The sequence below is a fragment of the Rattus rattus genome, chromosome 4 (genome assembly GCF_011064425.1).
Source record: "Rattus rattus isolate New Zealand chromosome 4, Rrattus_CSIRO_v1, whole genome shotgun sequence".
Classification (NCBI taxonomy): domain Eukaryota; kingdom Metazoa; phylum Chordata; class Mammalia; order Rodentia; family Muridae; genus Rattus; species Rattus rattus.
This window is the reverse complement of record NC_046157.1, coordinates 16,810,482-16,825,300: the sequence shown is the minus strand read 5'-3', so window position 1 is coordinate 16,825,300 and position 14,819 is coordinate 16,810,482. Positions and strand designations below refer to the sequence as shown.

General features: G+C 43.4%; 1 protein-coding gene across 3 annotated transcripts in view; it reads left to right on the top strand.

Moving 5' to 3' along the window:
• The window catches only part of Senp5 (SUMO specific peptidase 5), a 32,420-nt gene that overhangs the window by 5,791 nt on the left and 11,810 nt on the right, over positions 1-14,819 (top strand). For 2 of the 3 annotated variants that reach the window (XM_032900092.1, XM_032900090.1), the window contains exons 2-6: positions 2,593-4,121; positions 7,457-7,562; positions 7,693-7,831; positions 8,017-8,064; positions 12,289-12,366. In XM_032900092.1, coding sequence (XP_032755983.1) covers positions 2,624-4,121; positions 7,457-7,562; positions 7,693-7,831; positions 8,017-8,064; positions 12,289-12,366 — 1,869 coding nt within the window. In that variant the 5' untranslated portion in view covers positions 2,593-2,623. Of the gene's footprint in view, positions 1-2,592; positions 4,122-7,456; positions 7,563-7,692; positions 7,832-8,016; positions 8,065-12,288; positions 12,367-14,819 lie in introns of those variants that run through there. The other variant, XM_032900091.1, reaches the window with a different exon arrangement.

Genomic DNA, 14,819 nt, shown 5'->3' with positions numbered 1-14,819 from the left:
TGAGGTGCCTTTTCAGGTAGAATTTTTTTGTTGTTGTGTTTTGTTCTTCTAGACACGATTACTCCGTAGACTGTAGACCAGGCTGGCCTCAAACTCAGAGATGATTTTTCTTTTAAAAAATATATTTATTTTTATTCTAAGTGAGGTTTTTTGCCAGCATGTGTGTATGTGCACTACATACATGCCCAGTGCGTGCAGAGTCCAGAAAAGAGCCTTGGGTTTCCTGGAGCTTGGTTGCAGGCTGCCAAGTGGGTCCTGGGAACTGAACCTGGGTTCTCTGCAAGAAGAGCAAGTGCTTTAGCTGCTGAGCCATCTCGCCAGTCTTGATTGTTCATTTAAGAAATATTTATGTTTGTGTGTATGGCTGTGTGCACATGAGTGCAGGTGTCAGCAGAGAAAGAGGTGTCGCTTCCTCTAGAGCTTATGTTATAGCAGTTGTAAGCTGTTAGACATGGGTGCTAGAAACCACATTTGAGTTCTCTAGAAGAACAGCAAGTGCTGTTACGTGCTGAGCCATTTCTCCAGCCCTTGGTTGTTCCTTTAAACAAATAAAAATAAAAAATATTTTGCTCCGTTTTTTGCCATAGTCTTACTGAGTCAAAATAGGGTGTCTGTAGGGCCATGTTCTCTTTGTCTGCAGGGCTGTGTTCTCTTTGCAGGTTCTTTGGGAGAAGCTGTTCTTCCCATCTCGTAGTTTTGGGTGGCCACTTGCATTCCTGGGATTGTAGCTCTGTTGCTCTGCTTACATTGCCTCTCCTTCTGTCTGTGGATTTTGCGTTTTCCTTAACATTGTTTTGGTTTACTTTCCTTCCTCAGGTCTGGTGATTCTTGGTAGTTAATCCTTTTTTGTGGGGGGTAGGGTGGGGTGGGGGAGAGGGACGGGTCTCACTATGTAACCTTCCTTTCTCAGCACCATCCATATTCCTAACCTTCAGAGGTATTTGTTACTTCTAATTTAGGGCCTTTCGCACATCCTGTAGCTTATTGCTTCATGGCCTTAGGTTTTACCTCTTTGACCTGCTAAGTGGTACTCATTCAGTTGCTTTTTATTTTTTGAAACAAGGTCTCACTATGTAGCCTTGGTGACCTGGAACTTGCAATGTAGACCAGGCTGGCCTTGAGCTAATTAGCAATTTGAGCTCTTGAGATCTCCAGTCTCTGCTAAGGTTAAAGGTGTATACCCCCAAGTCTGGCTACTTGTAGGGCCTGTCACCTCCCCAGTCATGGGGTTTGTCCAGGTCTATGCCCTTCTCTTGGGGACACGCCTCAAATCTCACGGGGAATTGTCTGGTATCCTCATAACTTTTGTGTCCTTATTGCTCCTGTGGACACATCTGGCCTGGTAGGTTGTGGCTTGAGTGGTTCATATCTATGGAAGACTGTTGATGACCCCTGCCCACAGGCCTTGAACTTCTGATCTTTCGTCTTCATTCTCTGAGTGTTGGTGTTGAGGGGTGTGTGTGTGCGTGCGTGCCTTCATGATTGGTTTTATATTGGGGATTGAATCCAAGTCTTCATGCGTGCTGGGCAAATAGTCTGTCTCCAGCTCCACCAGGTCTGAGTATTGAACATAGGGCCTGTGCTTGCTGGGCTGGTGTTGACCATACAGCTTACTCATTCCCCTCATCTTTTACCCCTGTCAGCTATTCCTGAAATTCTGTGTGCACTTGTGTTTGTCCGCAGTCCTTCTATGAGAGCACCTGATGAAGTCCTGTTCCTTTATAGACACTTAGACTCTGACTGTAAAAGTGGAGCCTGGTCTCCTTGAGGGTGATGACTGTGTGGACCAAATTAGTAGCTATGGACTCCGTCTGAAGCGGTGTTTGGTCCTCTTCTTTACTATCTTTCCCTTTACAATTGAGAACACCGAGTCAGTGCTAGCAATTCTATGGCTGCCAGGGTAGCTCAAGTACTGAACCCAGAAATTCTTTTCTGATTATTTTTGCCTTGTGTGTTCTGTTAGAAACTGGTACCGTGGATTAAGGAGACGGCTCAGCAGTTAACTTATTGCTTTTGCAGAGGACCTGCGTTCAGTTCTAGCATCCACATGGTAGCTCACAACTGTTCTTAATGACAGTTCCAGGAACCCAGAGTCCTCCTCTGACCTCCACAGGCAGCAGACACGGAAAGTGGTGACCCTGTATACATGCAGGTGAAGTGTATTTATGTGCAGACAAAAAAAATCCCCAAAACAAAAATTGCATACTGCAGAAGTCAAGGTGTCTGGCTGACTTGGTACTTACTATGTAGAGCAGGCTGGTCTGGAACTCAGAGACTGAGGTCTACCCAGCCTTAGCTTCCCGAATGCTGGGATTAGAGGCCTGTGTGACCATATCTTGCCAGAAATGGTCTAGAAACATCTCCACCAGAACCAGGTATCAAGAAAATGAGGTCTTGTTAAATGCTTATGCCTTCCTTCTTCCCGGATCTTGCAGTGGGTACCTCAGTCAGGTAGGATTTCCTTAAGGCTGACAGAATAAATTGAAGTGCACAGTTTCTCTTTTGTGTTTTGATCTTAACTGCTATATATCTTTATGACATTATACTTACATTGAAATTTAAATTTTCTTTACATTTTGTTTTCTTTTATAGTTACATCCAATTCTCATTATGCATCAGAAAAATGAAAAAACAGAAGAAAATTCTATGGAAGAAAGGAATTCACTTAGCCTTTTCTGAGAAATGGAATGCGGGATTTGGAGGCTTTAAGAAACTCTATTTTCCCCAAAACTTGTGCTTTCTGAAAGCTAAGCTGGGAAGGCCAGTTGTTTGGCATCGGCAGTCGAAGCATTTCCAGTGTAATAAGAGGGGTCTTCACATCCAGAAAACATGGACCCAGGATGTACCACTTTGTTCAAAGACCAAGTCTGGAGTGGCCACTCAAAATGTTAGTTCTTTGTATGCCAAAGTGAAAAGAAAGGACACTAAGCACTTCATTTCCTCCTCCAGGAGTCTCCTGAAACTCCAAGCAGATAAATTACTTTCTTCAGCAAAGAACTTGGGCCGTGAATGCTACAGAGAGAAGAGCCTTCTGAAGGCAGTTACTGGCTTGTCGGCAAACACTGTTTTAGGTAAGGCCAATGGTCACAAACCTAGCACGGACCCACAAGCCTCAGACTTTCCCATGAAGTTCAATGGGGAGAGACAAAGTCCAAGTGACAGTGGCAAGACTGTGGTTTTGAACAAACATAGAAAACGAGTTTGTTATGGCTGCTACCAAGGGCTAGAGCACCACAGGAACAGGAGACCCCTGATTCCAAAAAAGTTCCAACCTAACCAACATCGAAGAGTCAAAGTGTCTCTTATGATGTATGAGAAACTATCCATGATTAGATTTCGGTATAGGATTTTCAGATCCCAGCACTTCAGAACGAAAAGCAGAGTTTGCAAGCTAAGAAAAGCCCAGCGAAGCTGGGTGCAGAAGGTCACTGGGGACCATCAAGAGAACCTTAGGGATAACAACACTGAGGGTGGCGATTGCAGCCTAGTCCCTTCCCTAGAACCTAAAGACCCTTGTCGGTGTCAGCCATACTTTCCAGACATGGACAGTAGTGCTGTGGTGAAGGGAAAAAACTGTCATGTGCCTGATGGCCACACTAAAGAAAGTCCTGCCTTGGACAAGGAGCATGGTTTAGATGCAGCATTCCCTGACCAGCAGAATGGCAGTACCACATACACTTGGGACCAGTCATCCTCTTCTCCTAAGTGGGAGTGTACAGAGCAAATTCATGAAATCCCTTTGATGGAACATCCTTCTAGTGACAACTTCACTCCGGGAACTGAAAGAGCTCTTATGACTCTGGGTCAGGAAAGCGGGACAAGTGCTGTCAGCAGTGACGGAGTGAAGCTGTCAGTGTCTGGAGCAGACGAATCTGTGAGTAGTGTAGATGGTCCTGTGTCTGAGGAACCCGCTCAGAACGAGAACTTCCAGATGGAGGAGGATGGGTCTCTCAAGCAGAACATTCTTAGTTCGAAGCTGCTGGACCACCCTTACTGTAAGAGTCCACTGGATGCTCCCTTGGTGTGCAGTGAACTCAAAGTAGAAAACCAAGTGGCAGGTGGCAAGAGTGGCCAGACAGCGTCTCCAGTGGATGATGAGCAGCTCTCGACCTGCCTTTCTGGTATGCACTGTTCCTTGTTGCCCGTACTTGCTGTATGCTGCCCTTCCCAGGGTCTTGGTTTTACCGCCCACACATGGCTTTCCCTTTAAACCGTTAGATTCTGTGATGCCTTTTACACTGCTCCATTATGTAGATGTTGCTTAGTTCCCTGCTCAGTTTGCGATGAACACTTGCATTGATTTTGCTGTAAGGATGCAACAAATTCTCTTATGCATTTGTTCCTGTAAGTTAAATTGTCATTCAAATTGCTGCTAAAAGAGTATTATTGGTATTTATAATGTAAGAGAATGGTCAAATTACCTTTCAAGAAGAACTGGTTTAAACTTAAGTTTTACCAGGCTTACAGATTACAGGTGAGAATTTTATGTTGTTGGGTTTTTAGATTGGGTGTCTTTGTTTTTAGACAGAGTTTTAGGTAGCCCAGTCTAGCCTCAAACATTGAGTAAGGATTCTGAGAACTAAACGGTAGTCCTCTGAAGAATACTATACTCTCTCTTTTTTTTTTTTTCCAGAGCTGGGGACCAAACCCAGGGCCTTGCGCTTCCTAGGCAAGCGCTCTACCACTGAGCTAAATCCCCAACCCCAATACTATACTCTCTTAACCTCTGAGCCAGCTCTCCAAACTTATTACAGTTTAAAACAATTTAAAATTTTTATTTTTATTATTTTATTATTGTACATACATACATGATGTTTCTGTGTCGGTGTGCGTGTCACCGTGTCCATGTGAAGGTCAGAGTACAACTTTGTGCAGTCAGTATTCTCTTTCCACCTATATTTAATTTCTTGCCTAAATGCAATCTTCTCAAATGTTAAGGTTTCCTGATTTCTGTTGGGGCCATTTTTTTTTTTTATGTAGAAATAAGAGCACTGTATAGAAACAAGATAACTATTAAGATATGAAGGCCGGGAATATAGCAAAAGTATGTGCTCTCAGGACTGGAGAAACAGCTTCGTGGTTAACAGCCCTGGATGACCACACAGAGGATCCAGGATCAGTGCCTAGTACCCATGTGACAGCTCAGGACCATCTGTAACTCCAGATCCAGGGGTTTTGAGGCCCTCTTCTGGCCTCAGTGGGCATTAGGCATACACGTGGTATACAGACGAAGCACCCATACACATAAAATAATAAAAAATTTTAAAAATATTATGTGCTTTGTTCTTAGCCTAGAACCTCCAGGTAGACTTGGGCGGAGAATCAGAGATAATGATTTCATGAGACCAGGGCTGGGCTGGGCAGATGGTCCACTGGGTAAAGACACTGCCAGGCCTGGGACCTGAGTTCAGTCTCTGGAACTCACATGGGGGAAGGAGAGAACCGTCTCCCACATGTTGTCCTCTGACCTCTGTGTGTGTGCTATTTGCACGTGTACCTCACTGTACACACACACAGTGAACGAATGTAATAAAAGTAAAATAATAAAGGGGGAGGCAAGACTGATTTGTCTAGCATGTTTGGGCCCTGCCTTCGGTTCCAGCATTACTCAAGTTAGGGGCCTCTCTGATGGGAGTGTGACAGGAAATAAAGGCCTTCATCCTTGCTTCTCTCTCAGTACAGCACAGCACTTTCCCCTCTGAATCGATAGCCTGGCAGAAACCATTGTGTGTTTCCACAGAAGGAATTGGGTATGAGTCCTACAATAGCCAATCACTTGTCAGCTGGATAGGCTGCTGTTCTCCCTTTATAGCCTCATCCCACAATCCTGTTCTGCTTGCGCTAAGCCGCCTTCAGTTGCTTTGTTACTGTTCAGAAGTAATGTTGGGGTTTTATTTCCTGGGGACTTTTGCTTAGTGAGCCATCATGGAGACCAATAAATGAGTACATTCATAAATTGACTTGAAGATTGCCTTAAATCAGGCTGAAAGTCTCCTTATAGAAATTCTATTTTCCTTGGCTATAGATAAAGCTCAAATAGTAGAACTCTTGCCCACCATGTATCAGGCCCAGAGCTTGATCTCTTGTACCACAGCTAAACAGTAAAAAATGTTTTTAAAAATGTTATTCCCAGTTTTAAAAGAGGCCTCTCTAGAGCTAGACCTGGTCCATAATCCCAGCCACTTTGGAGGCCGAGGTGGGAGGATCTGAGGGCCAACTTAGGCAACGTGGAGGGAAAGGCCTTGCTCACTGTTACCTGTTAAGTTCACCTTACGGGGTTAGTCAGTGCCATGAGGAACGTTAGTAGCTTTGCTGTTTGTTTGGCAATAAGGTCTCATCATGTCGTCTGCGAGTCACCGTGTAGATGAGGCCGGCCTCCTGAAGGCTGGGATTTTGCAGGCGTGTGCCACTGAGGCTGAGTAATGGTGATCAAATTGCAGCTGAGCATCAAGAGGCAGACGCAGATGGATCTCAAGGCTAACCTGGTCTACACAGCCAGTTCCAGGACAGCCAGAGCTCTACAGAAGAACCTTGTCTCCAAAAACCAAACAATCAAGTGTGCTTGCTAGGCAAGTGCTCTAGCACTGAGCCAAATCCCCAACCCCTAGCGCTCATCTTCTAAGCGCTCTGTCTAAGAGGTAACATCTTGTTACCATGGTGTCTTAGTCACTGTTGTATTGGTGTGAAGTGTGAGAACCTGACCAAGGTAATGCTTATGAAAGAAAAGTGCTTAACTGCTGCTGGCTTACAGTTTAGAGGTTTAGTCCATTATCATTACAGGGAGCAAGGCGGCATGCATGCAGGCAGTGCTGGGAAAGGAGCTGAGAGCTCTACACACCCACTGAAGGCTGCAGGCGAGAGACACGGGGCTTAGAATGGGCTTTTGAAACTCAGACCCAACCACAGTGACATACTTCTTCCAACAAATAGCCTGTTAGGAACATTCTTAAACCACAGCCGGCTAGCCCAGAATTCCTGTGCCCAAGAGATCTGGGCCTCAGCCTCTCCAGGAGCTGGCAGCACAGGAGCTTATCCCTGTGTTTGGGTTTTTAGGAGTCCTAAAGGAGAGGTTTCTTCAAGGTCTCACTGTGGAAACAATACTCTTCACTAGCCACTCTGGAGTGTGTCAGTAGTTTAGAAATACTGGATGAGCTGGGTATGGTGGCACACATCTGCAACACCGAGTGTAGGAGGCCGACCACATACACATGGACACCCTCTTCCGATGCCCCTGATTGCTTGCCCAGCTTTTGACTAAGATCAGCTGAAACAACACAAAATGCGGCGAGTATGTCTTCCTGGGTTACAGTGGTGAAGGTTCAGAATACCTATTGTTTAAATGATGTAACTGATTTTACAGATTATGGTTCTCTGCTGTCTGTAATAGATGTGAGTATGTGTTATGAAAACAACTTTGCTGAAAAAAACTTCCATGTTTTTTTTTCCTTTATGTAAGGGTTCCTAGACGAGGTTATGAAAAAGTATGGAAGTCTGGTCCCACTCAGTGAGAAAGATGTCCTTGGGAGATTAAAAGATGTCTTTAATGAAGACTTTTCTAATAGGTATGTCAGTGGTGCTAAAGTTAAGCCCTTAAAGATATTACTGCCATATGTGACTTTTCCCTTAAGAAAAGAGACAGTTATATATTGAATAAAATGCATTTCATTTTAACTTTTTTAAAATCTGTTTTAGAAAACCATTTATCAATAGGGAAATAACAAACTACCGGGCCAGGCATCAAAAGTGTAACTTCCGAATCTTCTACAACAAGCACATGCTGGATATGGACGACCTGGCAACTTTGGATGGTCAGAATTGGTTGAATGACCAGGTTAGTGCTGGTGGGTTCTCAGGGTAGAAACTTGTACAGGATGTTGGCCAGTAATCTTTTGGGCCGGCTTCCTATTTATCTCTAGAAACAAGGACTTGTTACCTTTGCTACATTCAACAGGCTCCTCCCCCTGCTGGGCGTGCTCTGAACCGTGCAGGTTAATCAGCTGGCTTTACTTCTTACAGGTTATTAATATGTATGGCGAGCTGATAATGGACGCAGTCCCCGACAAGGTGAGTGGGAGCTTTCTCTATACGAGCGTCCGTGTGTTGTTGTTGGTGTGGTGGTTGTTAGTGTCGCTGTGGGTTGCTCTTCTGTTTGTCTAGCTTTTCAACAGTGTGTAATTATTCCACATTCCGTAGATTACATGACTTGGATTATGCATTGCACTGTGCATTGGGCTCTGCCATGTTTTCTCCAAATCATTTTTGTTTAAGCTGACTGATCGCATACCTAACCTTATATCCTAGCACTTTGGGAGGTGGAGGTAGGACGCTCCTTGGCTACATAGTAAGTTTGAGGCCAGCCAGCATGGGCTTCGTGAGACCCTGTTTCAAGAACACAAAACCAAAAATCCATTTTTGATAAAAAAAATCACAGTGCCCATATTTTCTTCCTTATTTAGTTAAGGCGTATGTGTTTTCACGGAGTTTTTTTTTTTTTTTTTTTTTTTTTTTTTTTAATTTAAAGATGTCCAACGAGGATTATTACAGACTTTAAATAAAACTTAGTCTTGGGGCTGAGAGATGGCTCAGTGGTTAAATGCACTGGTTAATTTTGCAAGGGACCTGGGTTTCATTCCTTGTACCCACAGTGTGGCTCACAACTGTCTGTAACCCCAGTTTCAAGAGATCTGATGCCCTCTTCTGATCTCTGTTGGTACTGGATATACATTTGTATAATGTAGGCAAAGCCCTCATGAACATAAAAAAAAATCTTTTTTTTTTTTTTTTTCCAGAGCTGAGGACCGAACCCAGGGCCTTGCTTTTGCTAGGCAAGTGCTCTACCACTGAGCTAAATCCTCAACCCCATAAGAAAAAATCTTAATAAATAAAACTTCGTCTTACTCTCTTTGAAAGTGTAAAGTAGTAATCCATTTTCAGTTTCTTTTGAGTAGCTCACCTGATGCAAATGTGATGACTTTGAGGTCAGCCTGTGCTTCAGAGTGGGCTGTCTTTTTTTTTTAAGATTCATTTAGTTTATGTGAGTGCTCTATCTATATGTACACATGCAGGCCAGAAGGGGGCGTCAGATCCCACTACAGATGGCTGTGAGCCTCCATGTGGGTGCTGGGAACTGAGAACCTCTGGAGGAGCAGCCAGTGCTCTTAACCACTGAGCCATCTCTCCAGCCCCAGGCTGTCTGTTTTTTTTAAAGAGACTGCCAACAAGATGACTCCAAAGACCTGACAGTCTGCGATCAATCCCTGAGGCCCACATGCTTTCCACAGAAGTGTCTTAAGTGTCTTCTGGCTTCTGCTGACATACTATGGCACGTGTACTTGTGCCTGAGTTTTAAAAAAAAAAAAAAAAAATTGAGGAAAACCCTTGAGCATTTGATTTAAATTCAGATCCTTTAACTTTTTTTTTTTTTTTTTTTTGAGCTGAGGACGCAACCCAGGGCCTTGCTTTTGCTAGGCAAGCGCTCTACCACTGAGCTAAATCCCCAAGCCCAGACCCTTTAACTTTTAAGTAATTTAATTTAGTTTTTTTATTGCTTTTGTTTAAGATAAGGTCTCTCTATGTAGTCCTGACTTTCTTGGAGCTCACTATGTAGACTAGGATGTCTTTGAACTCCCAGAGATCTTTCTGCCTCTTTGCCCTTTATCTTTCTTTTAAGAAAACAGTTTGGCTGGGCATGGCAGTGAACAACTTTATCCCAGCACTCGGGAGGCTAGAGATTAACAAAATGAAATTAATTCACTGATTGATTAATTCCAATAGTAAGCAGAATGATTCTTTGTTTTGCTTTGTTTTGTTTTGTTTTTTTGGATTTTTGTGACAGGATCTTTTGTATAGCTCTGGCTGCCCGGGAACTCACGACTGTAGGTCAGCTGGCATTGGACTTTTAAGGCCATCTTCCTGCCCCTGCAGAAATGCTGGGGTTAGAGGTGTAACCCACTACACTCAGTTCTTTAGAGTTGTTGGTTTGCTTATTTGAGATAGGGTCTTACTATGTAGGCCAGGCTGACCTCAAACTCAGAGATCCATCTGCATCTGCTTCCCAAGTGCTGGGCTTCTAGCTCTCTTTGAAACAGCATTCACTGTGTATCCCATATTGGCCTGGGATTTGGGATCCTCCTGCCTCATTTTCTCCAGTGATGGGATTAAAGGCAAAGGCTACGATGTCAGGTTACATAGTTCTTAAAAGAATTTGCTTTAGACTTTCTCTTTTTTTTTTTTTTTTTTTTTTTCCGGAGCTGGGGACCGAACCCAGGGCCTTGTGCTTGCTAGGCAAGCGCTCTACCACTGGGCTAAATCCCCAACCCCTTGCTTTAGACTTTCTCAAGGGCATATACAAGGTGTTGCTATGACCTACCCAGGAATGCAGCTTTATTAGGTCTTGGGAGGTGGGAAAGGCTGAGAATTTAGATTTTTACATTCCTAGATGATGTTATTCTGGCCTGAGAATTACAAGCACCACAGGGATACAAGTTTTATACTTGAAGAGAGTCAAGGTTAGAGGGAATGCTCCGTGGGACTAGAACTCTTGTCTACTCTACCCACGAGCCTGTGTGCAGTCTCTAGCATTGAAGATGTGGCAGTGACTATAGCATGAGCATTACCTCAGATGACAGACAGACAAAAACAAGAAATCTAAGCTTAGCATGTAAGACCTCATGGTTCTTTTGGCCAAAGTAATTTTTATAGATGAGAAATGATTATGCCAACCAGGCAGTGGTGAGCACCTTTAATCCTAGCACTCACGAGACAGGCAGGTACATCTTTCTGAGTTTCAGGACAGCCAAAAAAAAAAAAAAAAAAAAAAAAAAAAAAAAGATGAGTTAATGATTACCTAAACTCCAGGGTAGGAATTATAAAACTAACCTAGTCTGAAGGGTATAAATTTGGAAACTCTCTCCTCTCTAACAACCCTGAAAAGACAGTCATTTCTTTTTCTTTTTTGGTTTTTCCAGACAGGGTTTCTCCGTGTTGCCCTGGCTGTCCTGGAACTCACTCTGTAAACAAGGCTGGCCTTGAACTCAAGAGATCCTCCTGCCTGTGTTTCCAGAGTGCTGGAATTAAAAGCATGCTAATGATGCTACTGCAACTTTGAAGTAGAATCTTGTATTAACCGTATAATGTATTTTCTTCCTCTTGACGGACCTTTCCCTCCCTCCTTCCTTTCTTTTCCCTCCCTTCCTCCTCTCTCTCTTCTATATATTTTTAATTCTTATTTTTATTTTTATTTTTAGCGAATTTGTGTTTTTCTGCATGTGTGTCTTTGTAAAGGTGTTGGATCTCTTGAAACTAGAGTTATAGACAGTTGTGAGCTGTCATGTGGGTGCTGGGAATTGAACCTGGGTTCCTCTGGAAGAGCAGCCAGCGTTCCTATTTGTTGAGTCTTCTCTCTAGCCACACACACCTTTTTTTTTTTAAGATTTTTTTTTTAATGTATATGAGTGCTTTGTTGCACACCAGAAGAGAGAATCAGATCCCATACAGATGGTTGTGAGCCACCATGTGGTTGCTGGGAATTGAACTCAGGACCTCTGGAAGAGCAGTCAATGCTCTTAACCACTGAGCCATCTCTCCAGCTCCACCCCTTTTTTTAAGTTAAAAGTTTTTTTTTTTTTTTTAAATTAAAAATCTAGGCCTGGCCAGCTGTGGGTGAGTGTCTTTAATCTCGCAGTCAGGAGGAACAGTCAGGTGAATCTCTGTGAGTTGGAGGCCAGCCTGATCTACATAGTGATGATATCCAGGTCAGCAAAGGCTGCATAGAAAGTTCTTGTCTTAAAAAACAAACAAACAAACCAAAACAAATGAGGAGGAAATCAAGGCCTGGGAATGTAGATTAGTTAGAAGAGTGCTTGCCTTGTAGGTACAAAACCTGGATTTGATCCCTTAGGACCATAAAAAAACTGGGCATGGCAGCACACATCTGTAATCCTAACACTTAGAGACAGGAGGATCAGAAAGTCAGTACCGTCTTTAGCTACAGTGGAGTTTGCAGTCAGTCTGAGCTACAAAAACGCCAGGCATGGTGCTCCATGACTTTAATCCCAGCACCCGTGAGGCAGGCACATCTCTGAGTTTGAGGCCAGCCATAGTCTACAGAGGAAATTCCAGGACAGACAGGGCTGCACAGAGAAACACTATCTCAAAAAAGAAACAAAACAAACCAAAAATAAAAAAGACCAACAAAAACTTTTCATTCCTCTTTCCATTTTCTTGTGGAGTTGAGTCTGGGTACAGCATCATGTAACCTGGCTGATTTATGTTTGCTGTTTGTTCTAGGTCCACTTCTTCAACAGCTTTTTCCATAGACAGCTGGTAACCAAAGGCTATAATGGAGTTAAGAGATGGACTAAGAAGGTATTCTATTCCCTTTTGTACTGAAGATGAAATGGGTAACCTACTCTTGGTGGGAGGATGGGAACTTACTGACATTAGGGTGTCAGTTAGAACCTTCATAAGAGTGTTTAGTATTTTCTATCTTAATGTTTGGAAAAAAAGACACTAGTAAACTCTTGAGTCTGTGGATTAGAATACATTGTAAGGAGGGGAACACCATGATTGTAGCATTACTGTTCGCCTGCTGGACAACTTGGACAAGACATTGACCTTGTTTAGGTTGCTGACTGGTATAAAATGCTAAGTAGGTAAAGTCCCCTCACTCTAGAACCTTTGTTTTCCAAGTGCTTTTATCACTGAGCTACAAGTATTAATGGAGTTCAGACTGGTCTCCAACTTGCAGTGTTCCTGGCTTAGCCTCCCATGTAACTTTAGAGTCTATATTTTTGTTATTTTGACAGAATTACCAGTAAATTCAAACTCAAATAATAAATGTAGAAATAATTTTTTAAGACCTCAGACTTGTAGCTCCAGTTGTTCTCCCACTCCCAGCTGTTCTCCCACTCCCAGCTGTTCTCCCACTCCCAGCTGTTCTCCCACTCCCAGCTGTTCTCCCACTCCCAGCTGTTCTCCCACTCCCAGCTGTTCTCCCACTCCCAGCTGTTCTCCCACTCCCAGCTGTTCTCCCACTCCCAGCTGTTCTCCCACTCCCAGCTGTTCTCCCACTCCCAGCTGTTCTCCCACTCCCAGCTGTCCTCCCACTCCCAGCTGTTCTCCCACTCCCAGCTGTTCTCACACTCAATATGTAGCCAGTGTTGACTTCCCACTCCTGCTCACTTGTCTCTGCCCCCTGAGCACTTGGTAGGCAGCAGCTGGCATACATCTCACGTTCTCAGGTGGTCGGGAGGGTTGGAGGAAGTGAGTCTGAGCTGGACTCTGTAGGCCTGTGAAGATGTAAGAAGGTCAGAGCGTGGGTCTAGTCTGGCTGTGTGAGACTCTCTGCTTTGTTGTTATTTTCAGAAGATACTGAGTGAGGTGGCACAGGCCTTTAATCCTAGCACTCTGGAGGCAGAGGCAGGTGGATTTCTGTGAATTCAAGGCCACGCCTGACCTACATAGCAAGTTCCAGGCCAGCCAGGGCTTTACAATGGGATCCTATCTCCAACCAGCCAACCAACCAACCAACCAACCAACCAACCAACCAGAATGACTCTTAAGTCAATGAATAAGGTTTATTTCTTCATTTAAACGTCCCAAGCTGGCCTGGAATTCACTTCATAGCTGAGAATGACCTTGAGTTTCTGATCCCGCCCGATGCCTCTGCCTGGCACTGCTTGGGTTACCAGAATGAACAACATGCCTAACTTACGTTGTGCTAGGGATCCATCCGGAGCTTTGTGGATTGAGGTAGACACTTTACCAAGTGAGCCATGTCCCCATACCTAGAAATTATTTTATATCAGATATAGTGTCTGATTGAAATATACAAATCTGAGAAGGGAGATAGAATTCATTTGCCAATTTGGTGACTTAACTAGCTATAACTTGAGCAAACTTCCTAATTATTCTGAAAGTCAGTCCTTCTCCGTACAAGAACACCCGTGGTCTTTATGTTGTTGAGGAAAAATTAGATTATATTTAGCAAACCATTAAATACATTTTAAAGTAAACAATAAAATGCCAATTGTCATGATTTACATTGAAACTCACTATGTGTACATTTCAGTTTTTTGGTGATCCAATCACTGGGTCTTTTTTTTTTTTTTTTAAAGAAATCTGGAAAAAGAAAGATTTGTTAGAAGATGCTCATGAGATTGCTAGCTTTAGTAAAATTAAATTTTTAAATAAATTGATACCTCAGCTAGGTGGAATATTAAGTGATTGATAAGCCTTATAGTTTTTAGTCACTATTTCTTGTTGTAAATATATTTTAAACTGATAAAATACTTACAATGCTAGAAGTTAAAGACATGCCATTAATTTCTTAAAGGTTTTTAATTTTAATTTAACTTTATTGATATTTTTAATGGTGCTAGAGTGACGATGGCTCTGTGGTTAAGAGTACTGGTTGTTCTTGCAGAGAACCCAGGTTTGGTTTCCAACATCCCCTTGATTGACCCCAGTTCCGGGGGATTTGGCACCCTCTCTGGCCTCTGTAGAATATTTACATTATGCAGGTAAAGCACTCAACACATAAAGATGAACAAACTTGTCAGAACAAAGATGCCCCGGAGGCAGAGAAGGTGGTCAGATCCACCCTTTGGATGCTCTGTGCCTGTCCCTGCCCTCCCCTGTCCCTGCCCTCCAGTCACGTCACAACCTCTGGGTTGTTGTTGGTTTTTCTGAGTCAGGGTTTCTCAGTGGAGCCCTGGTTGTCCTTGAATTTGCTCTGTAAACAGGTTGGCCTTGAACTCAGAGATCTGTCTGCCTCTGCCCGAGTGCTGGGACTAGAGGCTTGCAACACCACTGCTCAG